This window comes from Camellia sinensis, chromosome 2, assembly GCF_055761805.1.
Source record: "Camellia sinensis isolate YWXY chromosome 2, ASM5576180v1, whole genome shotgun sequence".
Classification (NCBI taxonomy): Eukaryota; Viridiplantae; Streptophyta; class Magnoliopsida; order Ericales; family Theaceae; genus Camellia; species Camellia sinensis.
Genome location: NC_138962.1, coordinates 54,223,746 through 54,237,738, shown reverse-complemented (window position 1 = coordinate 54,237,738; position 13,993 = coordinate 54,223,746). Strand labels below are relative to the sequence as shown.

The 13,993-nt window shown below is 37.0% G+C and overlaps 1 protein-coding gene and 1 pseudogene across 5 annotated transcripts; both read right to left on the bottom strand.

The window, feature by feature from the left end:
• Positions 1 to 1,692: 1,692 nt before the first annotated feature.
• Positions 1,693 to 2,824, bottom strand: LOC114280848 (3-ketoacyl-CoA synthase 7 pseudogene; annotated as a pseudogene).
• A 1,530-nt stretch (positions 2,825 to 4,354) lies between these two features.
• On the bottom strand, positions 4,355 to 10,254 carry LOC114280859 (putative receptor-like protein kinase At1g80640). Of its 5 annotated transcripts, none has more exons than XR_014360958.1 (8): positions 9,852 to 10,167; positions 9,489 to 9,586; positions 8,327 to 8,886; positions 7,369 to 7,532; positions 6,665 to 6,732; positions 6,426 to 6,561; positions 5,650 to 6,276; positions 4,355 to 4,634 (listed from the first exon to the last, which is right to left on the bottom strand). XR_014360958.1 is itself a non-coding variant. In XM_028223269.2 (8 exons), the coding sequence occupies exons 1-8, from the start codon at positions 9,999 to 10,001 to the stop codon at positions 4,587 to 4,589; spliced, it is 1,374 nt and encodes a 457-aa protein (XP_028079070.2). In that variant the 5' UTR covers positions 10,002 to 10,254; the 3' UTR covers positions 4,355 to 4,586. The 5 variants fall into 5 exon arrangements, 4 of the variants coding, with proteins under 4 accessions (XP_028079070.2, XP_082770562.1, XP_082770563.1 ...); XM_028223269.2 differs by having other exon boundaries at positions 5,650 to 5,799; positions 9,852 to 10,254; XM_082914436.1 differs by having other exon boundaries at positions 5,650 to 5,799; positions 6,426 to 6,558.
• Positions 10,255 to 13,993: the final 3,739 nt, after the last annotated feature.

Genomic DNA, 13,993 nt, shown 5'->3' with positions numbered 1-13,993 from the left:
GTTGTTGAACACCTCTGTATTTCGACCCAGATGGTCTCCGTCGATTTGGATTTGGGGTTTTAGCTAAAACCCTCTTCTTTTTTTGGGGCTTTGGTGTTGCTTGGATGGGGTCGTGGCCCACCCCATGCTCGTGGCCTGGCGTCATCTGCGACTCCGGCCGCATCACCGAGCTCTACGTCCCTGGAATGGGACTCTCGCGCCGACCTTGGGTGTGTGCATCTCCCACTTGCGGCCCTGCCGCTGCTTCCAGCCACGGCTCGCACCAGCTCCGACCTGCACTATTCTCGGTTTCTGTTATGATGATGGTGGGGACAGAAACAGACAAAAGAGAAAACATCTTTCTCTATACCCAGTGCCGTTAGTGTTGCCTACAGCTGTGTTTTTCTTTGGTCATCAAGTGACGAATTGGAGGGTTTTTAAATTGGTAATAGAGAAGTGGGTTTGCCCCACGTCATTGGTTGATATGTGTGAGATAATGATGCTGTCCATGCCTTGGATAGTGGGTTACATGGGTATTCTTCTCCCACGTGAAGAAAAAAAAAAAAACTTTGCTATGGTGTCGCTTATTGTAATTACATATTTTAATTACGAGAGAGAATAACCGACGGTGGGGGTGGTGGAAGGTTGTGTCCAGATCATGATTCCCTGCCTACCTACCTCTCCAGAATATCACATGCTTTGCTCTTACACACACCTTTGCTCTTACACACACCACTCATATGCACCCCCACTCACAGCACGCCCCTCAGCTTGTCTTCCTAAAACAAATATATCTTTATAATTCATACCCAGTCAACTTTTGCACAAACCATTTTGCTCCCCACTACCTCTTTTATTTTATTTTTATTTATCACCATATTCATCATTTCATCACCATCATCATATTTTATTCAATTTCCTTTCATAACACACAAATACAAAATTCCTCAACTGTCACTGCGTCTATTTACCTTACCATTACAATCCTTACATTTTTCAGTTCCACATTCCCAAAAAAAAAAAAAAAAAAAAAAATCTTTCTACCATTTTTTTTTTATTTTTTATTTAACATCTCCATTTTGTGTTGAGCCGTTTTGCTCCACTTTATCAATCCCTTTGTTTCAACCTCCAATAGGTTTCTATCTTCACACCTATTTGAGTTTAAGGAGGGGTTATACATATATCATGGTGAACATGGTTACACACCATGCGAACCACCCAAGCTGGTGAGCATGGTTATATACCATGGGAACCACCCAAGCCACGCACTCCCTAAGTCGCCCCCTTGGTGCACCACCAAAATCTTCTACATCGGTCCGGCATGACTCCGTAAACTGTCCCGATATTGATTCCGGTCAGCTTCTACAACGGTCCGGCATGACCCCGTAAACTGTCCCGACATTGATTCCGGTTAGCTCCTACAACGGTCTGACACAACCATACAGTGTCTTTACTAACGGTTCAACACGACCATACAGTGTCTCCTATCCTATTTTATTTTCCTGTTTTGTTACTCTCTCCAAACTCAAGTTGGCTAGTACCTATCCTCCTTGAGTTTGAGGGGGGCTGTTAGTATATTATTATATGTTAGTGTTTAGCTTTAATAATTAGTGTCCCCAGCTTTATGCCTTCGGTGCCTCGCATCCAATGTACATCACAGGCTATAAGAAGAGAGCTAGGCTCCCTTTGTAAATTAACAAAGTATATACACATCTCATTTATTCACTTGCTTTCTCTCTCTATCAATTTATCTTACATATAGCATGCAAGCCGAGAACAGTGTTCATGATTTGGGTGAAGATACGCTTGCCAAAGAGAATCAATGGTGAGAAACATCCGTGACCTCAACAGGATACAAATGGATGCAATCTGACCATGCATTTCTAGCCTTAGGATCAAGTTTCAAAATGCATTTCCACACTGCACCGTTACGTTTAAAGCCACTGCCAAATGCAATTTGCCAAACGCGTAGAAGAGTCTTTGATAGTGACACACCTACATGCCCCTCTTCATCAGGTTCTTAGAAGACTGATTGGTATGATAATTCGTTCGATCCCATGTGGGTCTGGACAAGGTGTTGGAGCTTGCACTTGGCTTTCCCTTTGTTGTGCTTCTTGTTGATAATAGAACAGCCACTCCTCCCATACGAAAGAGAGCGTTGGCTAAAAGCATGGATTTGGCTTTCTCATGGTAACCATTGGGCTTAACAACTTCCATGCTGAGAACTAATGCAATTGAGCTCTTGTGGACTTTGAGAAGGTCCTTGGCCAAACTTACAGATAAAAGTCCAGCACTACAGCCCAGTCTGCCGAGGCTGACACTCTTTACATTGCTTTGGAACCCAAACTTGTTCATAATTGTGGCCGTGATGGATGGTGTTGGGCAGAAGAGGCTGCAATTTGACACAAGAATGTCAATGCTTTTGGGATTGTGTTTGGAGATGTCTTTGACAACTGTGAAGAGGAGCCATTCGGTGGGATTTCTAGCACTGCAAGGGGCATACAAATCTCACACCCAATCCCTAACCTTTTGACTACTTTTGATAGGAAATCTCTGACCTCTTGTTCGAGGTTTTCCATGATTTGTAGTGTTCGAGGAGTCTGGCATTGGTGGTTTGTAAGTGATTAGGTGGGAGGTAACACGAGAAGCCGATGAGGTACACGGAATTGAATCTGAAAGAGAAACAGTAAATTGCAATGATCGATGCTATTGCCGTTGGAAGGTAAACATGGGTGATGGGTGAGTCTGTGAAAAAGAAATCTTTAAATGACACCAACTTTGGGGCTTTTCTGATGAACCTGGTGATAGGTGAGTCTGTGATGAGGGTTTTGAATAATTCCACCATTTTTAATAAGCTTGGAGTGGATAATCCAGAGTTTGTTTTGGTGTTTGTTATCTTCAATAGGCAATAAATATAGAGGTCTTAGAATGGGGCATGGAAAGAGAGTGGTTTCACTTTCAGCATGCATCCTTTGCATAGTGAGCATTAAACAGCTCTCTCTCTCTCTCTCTCTCTCTCTCTCTCACACACACACACCTGCACTTGCACATGCACATGCACGTGCGGACAAGCACAAATTGAGGTGATGAAGAATTTATAAGTAAACTGGGTCACCATACAAGAATTAAATCTTGACCAAACATTGATTTTTTAGGTAAGTTTATGTTTAAAACTTCTGAGTCCGTAACTTTATTGTTAAACAGTACGCAAATTTCACTACTTCTCAATTGGTCATAGATTACAATTTTATTTTCTAGTGATGTTTGAGTTGCTCTTATAAGGGAATAGCCATCTATAAACTCATCTGTCCAAAAGTTAATTGCTTTGATTTTTATGCCACGCGGTGCTGTTTTTGTAATTTTTAATGAGAAAAAGATTGTACCAATTGTCTCAACGAAGTAGAGCTATATGTTGATGTTGCCATATCTTATATTTTGTACATTGTAGAGTTATATGGCATTTGATTCTGTCCATATTTTCTACTCTTCTTGTGTACCAATTTGATAGGGAAATGAAACCTAGTCATTTAGTCACAATATTTGCTTGCACAACCACACTTCTTGTGCCCTGAGCTCAACAACTTTCAATTTGAGTTAAAAAGTTACAACAGAACAAACACAAGACTTTTGTGGTTCAAAAATATTCCTACATTCACGGGCAAAGAAAGACAAAGGAGTTCATTATAAATAAAGACATTACAATAAGCCGACTCTATCCCTCAAATCCTAACTCACAAGATCATCATCATCCACTCTAGAACCCCAAAGTAACTCAATATATACAAGGATCTGAAAGTTGTAAACGGGTCAAAACAGATCCAAATACAATACTGGGTCAGACCTATCAGTTGTTAAATGGGTTGTGTGGGTTGGCAACGGATAATAAGCATCATCCGGGTCGAATTCAAGACACTCCCACAACAAGAAGTACACTGCGGAAGCAGACGATTAAAATTTCCAAATTGAATCAACCACCTTTTCGGATAATTTGAGCTGAAATTATAGTCATTTGAGCAAACTTTGAGTTTTTTCCTTTCTCACCAACAAATTTTATTCGACTTCTGAAGACTTGGAAATTATAGGAATAAGAAAAGAAGATAAGAACAACAATAGCAAAAGTGCAACTAAATAGAGGCAAAAAAAGTGGTTAATTCATAAATATATATATATATATTTGAGTGAGCTCTATCTTAGATTGTTAATTACAACCCTTTTTTACAATGAATGGCCTAATATCATAGCCATGAATCACTCAAATTTATTGCTGGTCCAATTTGAGTGTTCTGTTTTTATCAATTTTCAGATAGTTTATAAGGACATGATTACTTCCATGACACATCCCAATCCTATTGTCACATTCATTCATACAAAGAACTTAAACTATAGAAGTCACTTTGAATTCATTTTCCTCTTGCTTGTTTGTGGACATTTACAAGTTTTGGTGTGATAAATTTCACATGCATATATATATATATGCAAAATTGTAAATGTAATCATACAAACTTTTCACCCAAAACATCTACTCTAATTTTATTTTACACATAAAATGACACTGCAAACATCTATGAAGGAATTCAAGAGTTGCTCACTGCAAATTGATCACCACTTCAAGAGTTGCTCACTGCAAATTGATCACCACGAACCACAGCTAACACCTGTAACGGTTTCATTATACATCGGAATACCAAAACAAAATAAAACACATGAAACGGATGAAAGGAGAATAGATAGAGATAAGCTTGTTAGGAATCTTAAACATCTAATCAGGAAATACCAAAAAAATAAAAAAAAGATAACAAACCCACAAGAATGATAAATCACACACACAAAGAAGGGTTTGGATTTTCTCCATTTGGGCATCCAACGGGACAGGTCTTGTTGAGCTTGATGGGCCCGTCTAGATAATCCCAATTGTTCATTTTGTAGGGCTCACTGAACAGATCATTTATGCGAAAATTAAGATGATTAGAATCAGTAGTCACATGATCGAATCACATTTGTATTTAAAAAATAAATAAAAATAGAAGGGCTATTCTCAAAATCATTTTTGTCATTCATTTTTTAAGCTACATGTGATCCAATCACATGGCTACTGATATTTAATCAACTTGATTTTTTACATAGATGAACTTTTTGAATAAACTTTATAAAATAGACGATTCAGTTTATCAAAGTGAATCCCTAGATGGGCCCACCGAAGCCAACACCACCCCTCCAGTTGGATGCCCAACTAGAGAAAAGCCATTTTCCACAAAGAACACAAGGTTTATGTTTCATCTCAAAACTAGGGTTATGATGACAGATGCTGCGATTTTTACTATGATCAAAAAGTTATAAGAGATTATAGAGATAGTTGCTTACTTTCAACTACAAAAAACAAGTTATACGTATGAAAATAGTAAAAAAAAAACCTTACTCTAAATTCGGGTCAGGCTACAAGCCCCTGAACACCCCCACATTCAAGGATGGGGCTCTGCCCCTACAACTCCCCCAACTTACCACAAAGTTGGATATATGATCGGGTGGTTAGATCCACATCACTACCTAACAAGGCTAAAATCCCTTCCATGTTGCCAAATGACTTACACCTAACAAGAAACATGTCTCACATGGAACCTACAAGGAAGGGAAGGATTTGGTAATTGGGCATATAAACCATGTAAATCATACCTCACTTATAGAAAACTTATGAGCCGTATCGTTCTTTAGACAGAGCAAAGCGGCGCGTGACATATGTGATACAACCCCAGTATCGCTAGTGTCTGTCACTCTTGGATCCATCACTTGGTTTAGGGAACCATTTTCCAGATATGGCAATGCCTGTTGTACCAATAGATGTAAAACTTTGCTAATCCACTTGATTCAGAATGAAAACTGAGATTAAAACTTAGTCACATTGGAAGAAAGAAACTTTGTAATTCTAGCCAAATATTCCCAGAAAATGAAAACAGAAACAGAACATGAAAACTAGATTTTGATTTTCTGTTTTTGTTAATGATCCTGTTTTGAGGTTTTTCGTTTTAAAAACAAAAAACTGCTATTTTTCGTGATATTGTTCGAGGGAGAGAAAAAAAAAAAGCGCAAAGCATCGTTACAAAAGTTCATTATCAATATCGTATTTTCAGTAAAATACTCAGATGCTCTGTTTGTTTTAGTGAAAAACATTTTCTATTCTTTATTATTTTTTGGTATCTTTTGGCATTTGGTACAATGGAAAACAAAAGTCATTAAAAGACAAGCTCATTTGAATGGAAAACATTTTCTGGATTAAACTCTTACCCACCGCACCACCATCACCTGCACATTAGTTTCAAGGTTGCAACCAAACATTAGAAAATATTTTCTAATGAAACTATTATTTGGAAAATGTTTTCTATAAAAAACTTTTCCGTAGAAAAATATTCTCCGCTGAATCAAACAAAGCAGGAGTTGCTTAAACATCTTACCCAATCAATTAAGGACTGACCCTTGGCTTGCTTCTGAAAATACTGGGCACTCTTCCCGGTTATGAGTTCTATGAGGAACAGCCCATAGTCATGTATATCTGCCAAAAGGTGCTTATCTTCTTCTGCATTCAGGCTTCTTCAATCATCAAATACAATTCTAGTTAGTATCTTAAGAAGGAACTTTGAACTAAGATGTGGTTAAGCAAGATACTAAAAAGAAGTTTAAGAAGATTTCTTACTCGGCTGGTGGATCTTCATTGTGAGAAAGATCATCCTTGAGCCACTTGGCTGTGTTGAAGATGCTAAGCTTGAATGACAGTGAAAGCAAAAAAAATTCAGTTTTTAAGGTCACTGTAGTACAACAAAAGCACATCCAAGTTGAGATAATCATCTCTGCTAAACAGAGTTGATTGATGGCAGTGGTAAAAAAAATCATAGAAATTTCATCTAGTTGAGATTTGCATGTTGGTTGTTTTAGACAGCCGAAAGCCAAATATTTAATGTAGTGAATTTGTTAATTACTGTCATGACAAAGGCAAAGATGGGGGGGAAAAAAAAAACTAAAATCTAAAACAGAACAAACACAACCACAAAGATTTACTTGGTTCGACAATAAGCCTACGTCTAACGGGTGAAGAACAGTAAAGGAGTTTCACTATGACTAATAAATATTGCAATGAGCCGGCTCTCTCTCAACACCCTTTTTGAAAAGTGTATGATCATCACAAACACTAAGCCCAAAATAGGACAAAATATACAAGGGTCTGAAAGTTGCAAACTGAATCAAAATAGACTACACACACACACAAAAAAAAAAAGAGGAGGGGGGGGGGGGGGGGGGCGGTGTGTGGGGTTGGACCTGGATAGGTCATGTGGGCTAGTAACGGATAATAAGCATCATCCAGGTTGAACTTGAAACACACTTGCAACAAAATAGACTTACCATTACAGTGGAACCACTAGAAAATACCACATAACTGGAACAGACAGAGAGGTCTGCTATAGGTCCATCAACACACTCTTCATGAAGATAGCGCAAGCCGATGCCTATCTCTAGAGCAATATACCACCTAACTCTCCATGAAAGTCTCTTTGCTGACTCATCACCTACAAATTTATGGAGCTTGATTTAAAAAAAAAAAAATCCACTTTTTTTTCTGTTGATCTAAGCTTGAAGCAGAGTATTTTCTTGAAGACAAAATGAAAATTAAAAGGATATGCAATGTTGTGCAACCACAGTGATGTTAAATTCACGACACAAGCTCAGCATTCAATTTGAAGAACGATGATCATGTTGTTGTGTAGTATTCTATAGGACCTATATGGTTATTGATTTTTTAAAATATATTTAAATTAGGTTGTAGATTCTGGAATTCACAAGGAGTCCGTTATGCTTATGGTTGGTTTGGGACTAGAATTTTTTAAGTTTGCCTATAAATAAGGAATTTTTGAGAATTCTTGTGTCGTGATGTGAGATTGAGAGGATTTATAGATATGTAAGGCCAGACAGAACATACCCGGGTACAGGGTATGAGCCAATCGGTATGGTTTCGTGGCTCAGTTATCCTTGAACAGGGAAATGGGCATTGTTTCAGTACTCGAGTATTGGTATTGGGGTTTTGCTCTCATGTTCGTACTATCTACTGTTTGCATTGGATTAATCTCTTTCATTAGTTTGCGTGGGCAGATTTGTGCCAAACCAAGTGAATTCTCTATGTATTTTTCTCTTCAGTTGATGCGTGGGTGTGCTTTTGTTCGCATTTGTGGGATATGCAATAATCCATAGTTAGTACCCTTTTTTTTTTAAAACGCACATAGTTAGTACCCTTTGACTACCTATTCTTTTGTAATAATATGAAACAGTAGCACAACCAAATGAATTGAAGATGAGTTTTACTTACAGAGTAGGTTTGTTTCAACAGTGCCATTGCAAGGGTAGTCACAGAGCAGATACAGGGAAGCATCAGTGCAGCAGTACCCAACAAGGTTTAAAATGTTGCGATGGCGGACCCGGGAAAGGATCTTGAGCAGTGACCAGAACTGGTCATCACTGGCAGAGAAAAGCTTGATTAAAACACGGGTTTCTTGATAAATCCCTTTGTAAACTTTCTTTTCATGTTCCTCTACAACAATATTCGAATCAGCAAAGCCGTTGGTTATCTCTCCAAGCTCACTGATGGAGAAAGCTCGTGGGAAACCAGTTCTCCATGAAAGTGGGTACCAACAAGGACTTGGAGGCGTTGTTGGTGCTGGTATGAATGATTTTTCTGGAGGATTGAGAACTTCATGTTGGAGTTCGTCATCTTCTTTGGCAATGACACCCACATTGGCAACACTTTTATCATCTGTTTTGTACTCAGGAGTTCTGGATGAGATCAAGGTAGCAACATCTTTCCCCTTAAAGACTGCAATATTGCAGGTTACACGACCATGTATGTATGCTTTATGTTTCTTCAAGTGACTGCAATTATGAATAAAATCATAAAGGTTAATCACAAAGAGATTTACACTGAGTTTGTTTTGGTGAAAAATATTTTTCTACAGAAAACATATTCTTATATTCGGTTACGATTTTGAAAATATTGTGCTAGTGGTGGTCGTGTGTGGCAGCGGAGGTGATTGTGGTAATTGTGGTGGTTGGATGGTGGTGGTGGTGATGGCAGCAGTGGTGGGTGGTACTGATAGGTTAGTGGAAGAAATAATGATCGTTATAGTGTAGTGACATTAGTAAGATGTCACTTTGTAAAACGTATTTCACCTTTCAAAGGTAAAAAATATTTTCCGACTTTCATTTTTTTGTCATATTAAAAGTGTGAATGTTTTCTGCCAAACTAAGCAGAGGATTAGAATGTGAGTATGTTTTATATTGCTTTTATTGTCTAAATGTCTCGATGTCTCTAGCAGGATTCTAAATATAGGCTGATACATATTGAGATTTTGAATTTTCCATACCGATATATTCAATGATATATAGGCCTATATTGTTTGATATGGACAGATTTATTACTGTATTGCTGATACTGTATACCTCTCTAGATAAAAACAAGGACTTCAATTAATTACCTGTCCAAAACAATCCACTGAGTATTATAATTTTGAGCTTGTTCAATGGTTTTTTCACATGGATCATATCCAGCAGCGAGTATAACCTCCAACTTCACCTGCACAAATGCATACTTTTTGACATAAATGTTAAAACGGCGTGCTACATACATCAATTATTGTATCAATTAATACCAACATATGTCATGATATTATTATTGATCCCGTCTATTATACAAATTACGAATATTTAAAATTTCTAAAATTATGTCATATCATCGATTAGTACATTAATTGGTACACCAATTGGTGGATATAACAATATTCAATGCTAAACCCTAGATTTTTTAGTATTAGCAAATATGGATTAGCCACTAATTAAACCTCATTCTTCTTGCAGCGTCGGTAGAATGGCTGGAAAGTAGAGTGGAATTCTTCCCTCTTCTTCTCGATCTCTTCTTCAAGCTCTGTGCGGTTCATTTCTCCATGTCCTGAGAACTCTATTCTCACTGCAATAAGTTGCAATTGAAGCATGCATTCAATTAGGCATATCTATTGTTACGAGGTTTTCATTGATGGAAGTTTCTGGAGATCACATTCAATGATTTACAAACAGTTTTTACGATTCAAAAGAGAAAAACTAAAAAGAAGAAAGTAGTTTTCAGCGTTGGTGCCAAGCCTACTGTGTAGGGATGGCAACGGGGGTTAACGAAGGTTAATGAGGTGAATATTAATTTTCATCTCCTTTTTTTATGATAATTTTTTTTCATTTCTCATTCCTCATTCTACATGGTATTACTCTTTTTATTTCCTAATATAATGGATCTGGGGCTAGGGAAAATTTTAAAAATATTATATTTTATATTAAAAATTTTAAAATAATTTTAAATTATAAGAGTTGACATTCTCAAATTTTTTGTAAATAATTTCAAAGTTATATAGAGTAGCCTTTTCAATTTTTTAAACTATAGAGTAGTCCCTTAAAAATATAATCCTCGATCCACCTTGCCTAATGGGTTTGGATTTTCCTTAATCCAACTTGACTTTTTTTTTTTTTTTTTTAAGGTTCACAACCAAAACTTAATATACATTCAATTTTATTTTATTTTAGTTGGTTCAACAACAAAATCAAATACACATTAATTAATTAATTAAAAAAATTATTTTAAAATAATCAAATGTATAATTTTGAGACAACGGAGGTAGCAGTGTCATCAGGACAAGAAAATTGATGTTTGCCTCTTTGTTGTTTGATTTTCTTTTTGTTCTTTGTCTTGTTTGGTTACTCGAAAACTGAAGAACATAACAAAAATACCCAGTTTCATCAAAGCAATCCTCTTCATCATCTTCCTGGAAATGTGGAGGCCCAGACAATGCATCTGACGCCATCCACATCTCCACAAATCTTCATCTTCACCATTCTCCTCCACATTTTCTCCTAATTTGTATCTGCAATCTTCACTACCGTCTTTCTGGAATTGATATATAGCAGAATATGAAGATTGATCTAAGTAGTTTGTCCAACCAGATTCACATTCACTACTGCATTCAGAAGTTGATATATTCATTCTTTAATTAAACACAACATATAGAAGAAATGGCGGTTACCCATCCCGACCCATATCCTATGAATATTTAAAAAACACTATTTAATTGACCCAACAGATAAGAAAAAATGAAAAAATTCATATATTTTGGTCGGATCTCCATTGGTACCTATAGGGTAGGTTTTCTATTGCCATCTCTACTACTGTGGGTTGTTTGGCGGTTTTATTCTAACTGTCCGGGCCAACCACGCCTAAGTCCAAAAGCTTTAGGCCCAAGCCCAATCCAATCATCTTGACCCGAGTAGGTTAGCGGCAATGATGGATCCAAGATTCAAACTTTGAGGGAACAAATATACATGTAATTTCTCATTTTTTGAAATTATTTTACTATTATTAGTGTAATATAATATAATTTTCATAATTTTTGGGATCCAACCACCACCTAGATCTAAGGGCGAGCATGGGTTGGTTGCGGTCACGAAATCTCTAATATGCTATTCGTCCGCCAGATTGGCAGATTAGAGAAAATCAATCTGCATCCATTCGCCAATTCGGCGGATGTGGATTGAGCAGATTGGCGGATGGATGCGAATCAGTTTGGCGGTTTAAAATTTTATAAATTCTTAACATATTTCAGCTTGTGCACTTCCTCAAAAAATAAAAATATTACAGTTAATGACTTAAAAAAGTATTACAATTACTGCATGCCTCATCTACATATTACAATTACAACATGACTCATCCATATAAAGTATTACATAAAATATATAAAGTATTACATAAAATATTACAATTTGTGATTCTTAAAATATAATTCAAACCACCAAAATCATAAACAGAGCAGTAGCAGAAATTGTATGCCTTTGTATTGTTACATCTATATCTGTTTTTAAAAACAAAAATCAACCACATATATATTTTTTGTATTTATTACTTTTAGAGTTAGATTTAAAAATCAAAAAATATAAATAAATAATGCATTTATTTTTTTCAATTCAAAAAATATATTCAAGTTGAAAATTCTTTTTCAACAGAATATATTAAACAAAATATTTAAATTTTTTTTTAATTGAAAACATAAACAGAGTACCTAAATAAATTGAAAACACAAAATCTTACAAATTACTAGAAGTGCTCGCGGTTTGACGGTTCGATTGCGGCCAAAGAACCTCAAATTTGCCATCCATCCAAAACTAGGCGGATTAGAAAAAATCAATCTGTAACTGTCCGCTCGTCATCACGCATCTGTTCAAAATGTGACGGATCGGTTCGATTCGATCAGTTTGAACGGATTGATATATCCGCTGCTCACTCCTACTTAGATCCATCCGTGGTTAGCCGGCTAGGTGGGCTAAGCACAGTGGCCTGAGATTCGGGCCTACTATTTGTTTTTTTGCGGGACTTGAGAGATGACTCTCATATGTCCACGTGTCAGGCTATTGGGTTGGACCAGGTTTGAATACATAACCTAACATAACCCAAGCCATATTTGGGCTAACCAGCCTATCCAAGGTATGTCCTTGGGCCAGGAAAATCCCAGCCAACCAGCCGGGCCTAGCTTTGAACCTTTAGGCTGAATGAAGAATTTTTAAGGCCATAACGTATCAGATCTTCTCTTTGACTTTCCTTCTTGATTTTCTATTTGTTAGGTCATTAAGCCCACTTTTAGGTTCAATTTTGATGATCCGAACCATTCATGTTTTAAGATTTGTTGACTATATTATACTTGTAAAAAATCAAGTTGATTGGATATCAGAAACTACGTGTTCGGATCATTGAACTAAAAACCATTTTTAAAAAAAAATTAATAAACAATTTTCCGAACACATGCTTTCTGATATCCGATCAACTTAATTTTTTAAAAGTATGATGTGCTTGTTTGGCAGAAATTATTTACAGCTTATTTCAGCTTTCAGCTTAATTTAAGCTATTTTGATGTGTTTGGTTTAGCTTATAGCTTATAGCTTTGTGGAAGTCAAAAATCAGCTTATTCTTTGAGTGGGGTAAGAGATGCTTTAAGAATAAGCTGGAAATCAGCTTAAGCTGAAAGTTATAAGCTATAAGTTGTTTAGGTATAAGCTATAAGCACTTTCTCACAACTCTACCAAACAGGACTGATATACTTAACAAATCTTAAAATGTGAACGGTTCAGATCATCAAAATTGAGCCTAAAGTAAGCCCAATAGCCCAACAAGTAGAAACTCAAGAAAGGAAGTGAAGGAGAGTATCTTGATTCATATCTCTGTTACCAAATATAAAATTTCTCACCCTTATTACCAATATTTACTCCAGTGTTTCCTGCCATGCAAACATTACCTTTTAATGTTTGCATGGCATGTCATAAATTCACCCCATCCATGTAGTAACTGAACTCATGGCTCTCTTTGATCATTGACGATTCTTGTTCCAAACACAGATTGCTACAAAGAACCAAAAAAGGCAGGGAAAAGAAGGAGAAGGAAGACTTACAAATGCGAGAGAGGCTAGCCCCCACGTGGAAAGGCAAACAAGAAGATGAAGAAGAAGAAGAAGAAGTGGTTGTTTTCTTGCCAACCTCAGACAACACTCCCAGAACCACGACGGTGTCTCTTGGGCGGACGATGTGTTTGATGGCCCAGTCGACGGCTTCAACACTCACTTTGCGGTGGTTGGCATCCATCACCACCACCACGCTCTCTGCAGGTGCCATCTCTCTCTCTGTCTTGTTGGTTTGTTTGTGGAGTCGTAAAAGAGTGTATTTTAGAGGGGAATGAAGAGAGGGGTAAATGGAAGGACATGGTGATAGGTGGGTGATGTCGTCAATGATGCCATAGGGGTTTTGGGAATATTCAGCTGTCTTTGAATGATCCGCCATTAACGAACCTATCAAGGTTTCTTTTCTTGTTGGTTATTTTCTAGGTTCTTTTGTTTATTTTGCTAATTGGGTTTTGTGCTTCACGTGCTTCTATTCTTTTTAAAAAGCATCTTAATGGGTTTGG

Coding starts and splice junctions, on each gene's coding strand:
- LOC114280859 (XM_028223269.2), bottom strand. CDS start 10,001: ATGCTTCAATTGCAACTTATTGCAGTGAGAATAGAGTTCTCAGGACAT. Junction 8,887..9,488: donor CAGTGGATTGTTTTGGACAG/GTAATTAATTGA, acceptor TCATAATTGCAG/TCACTTGAAGAAACATAAAG. Junction 7,533..8,326: donor TGTTGAAACAAACCTACTCT/GTAAGTAAAACT, acceptor ATAAATTTGTAG/GTGATGAGTCAGCAAAGAGA.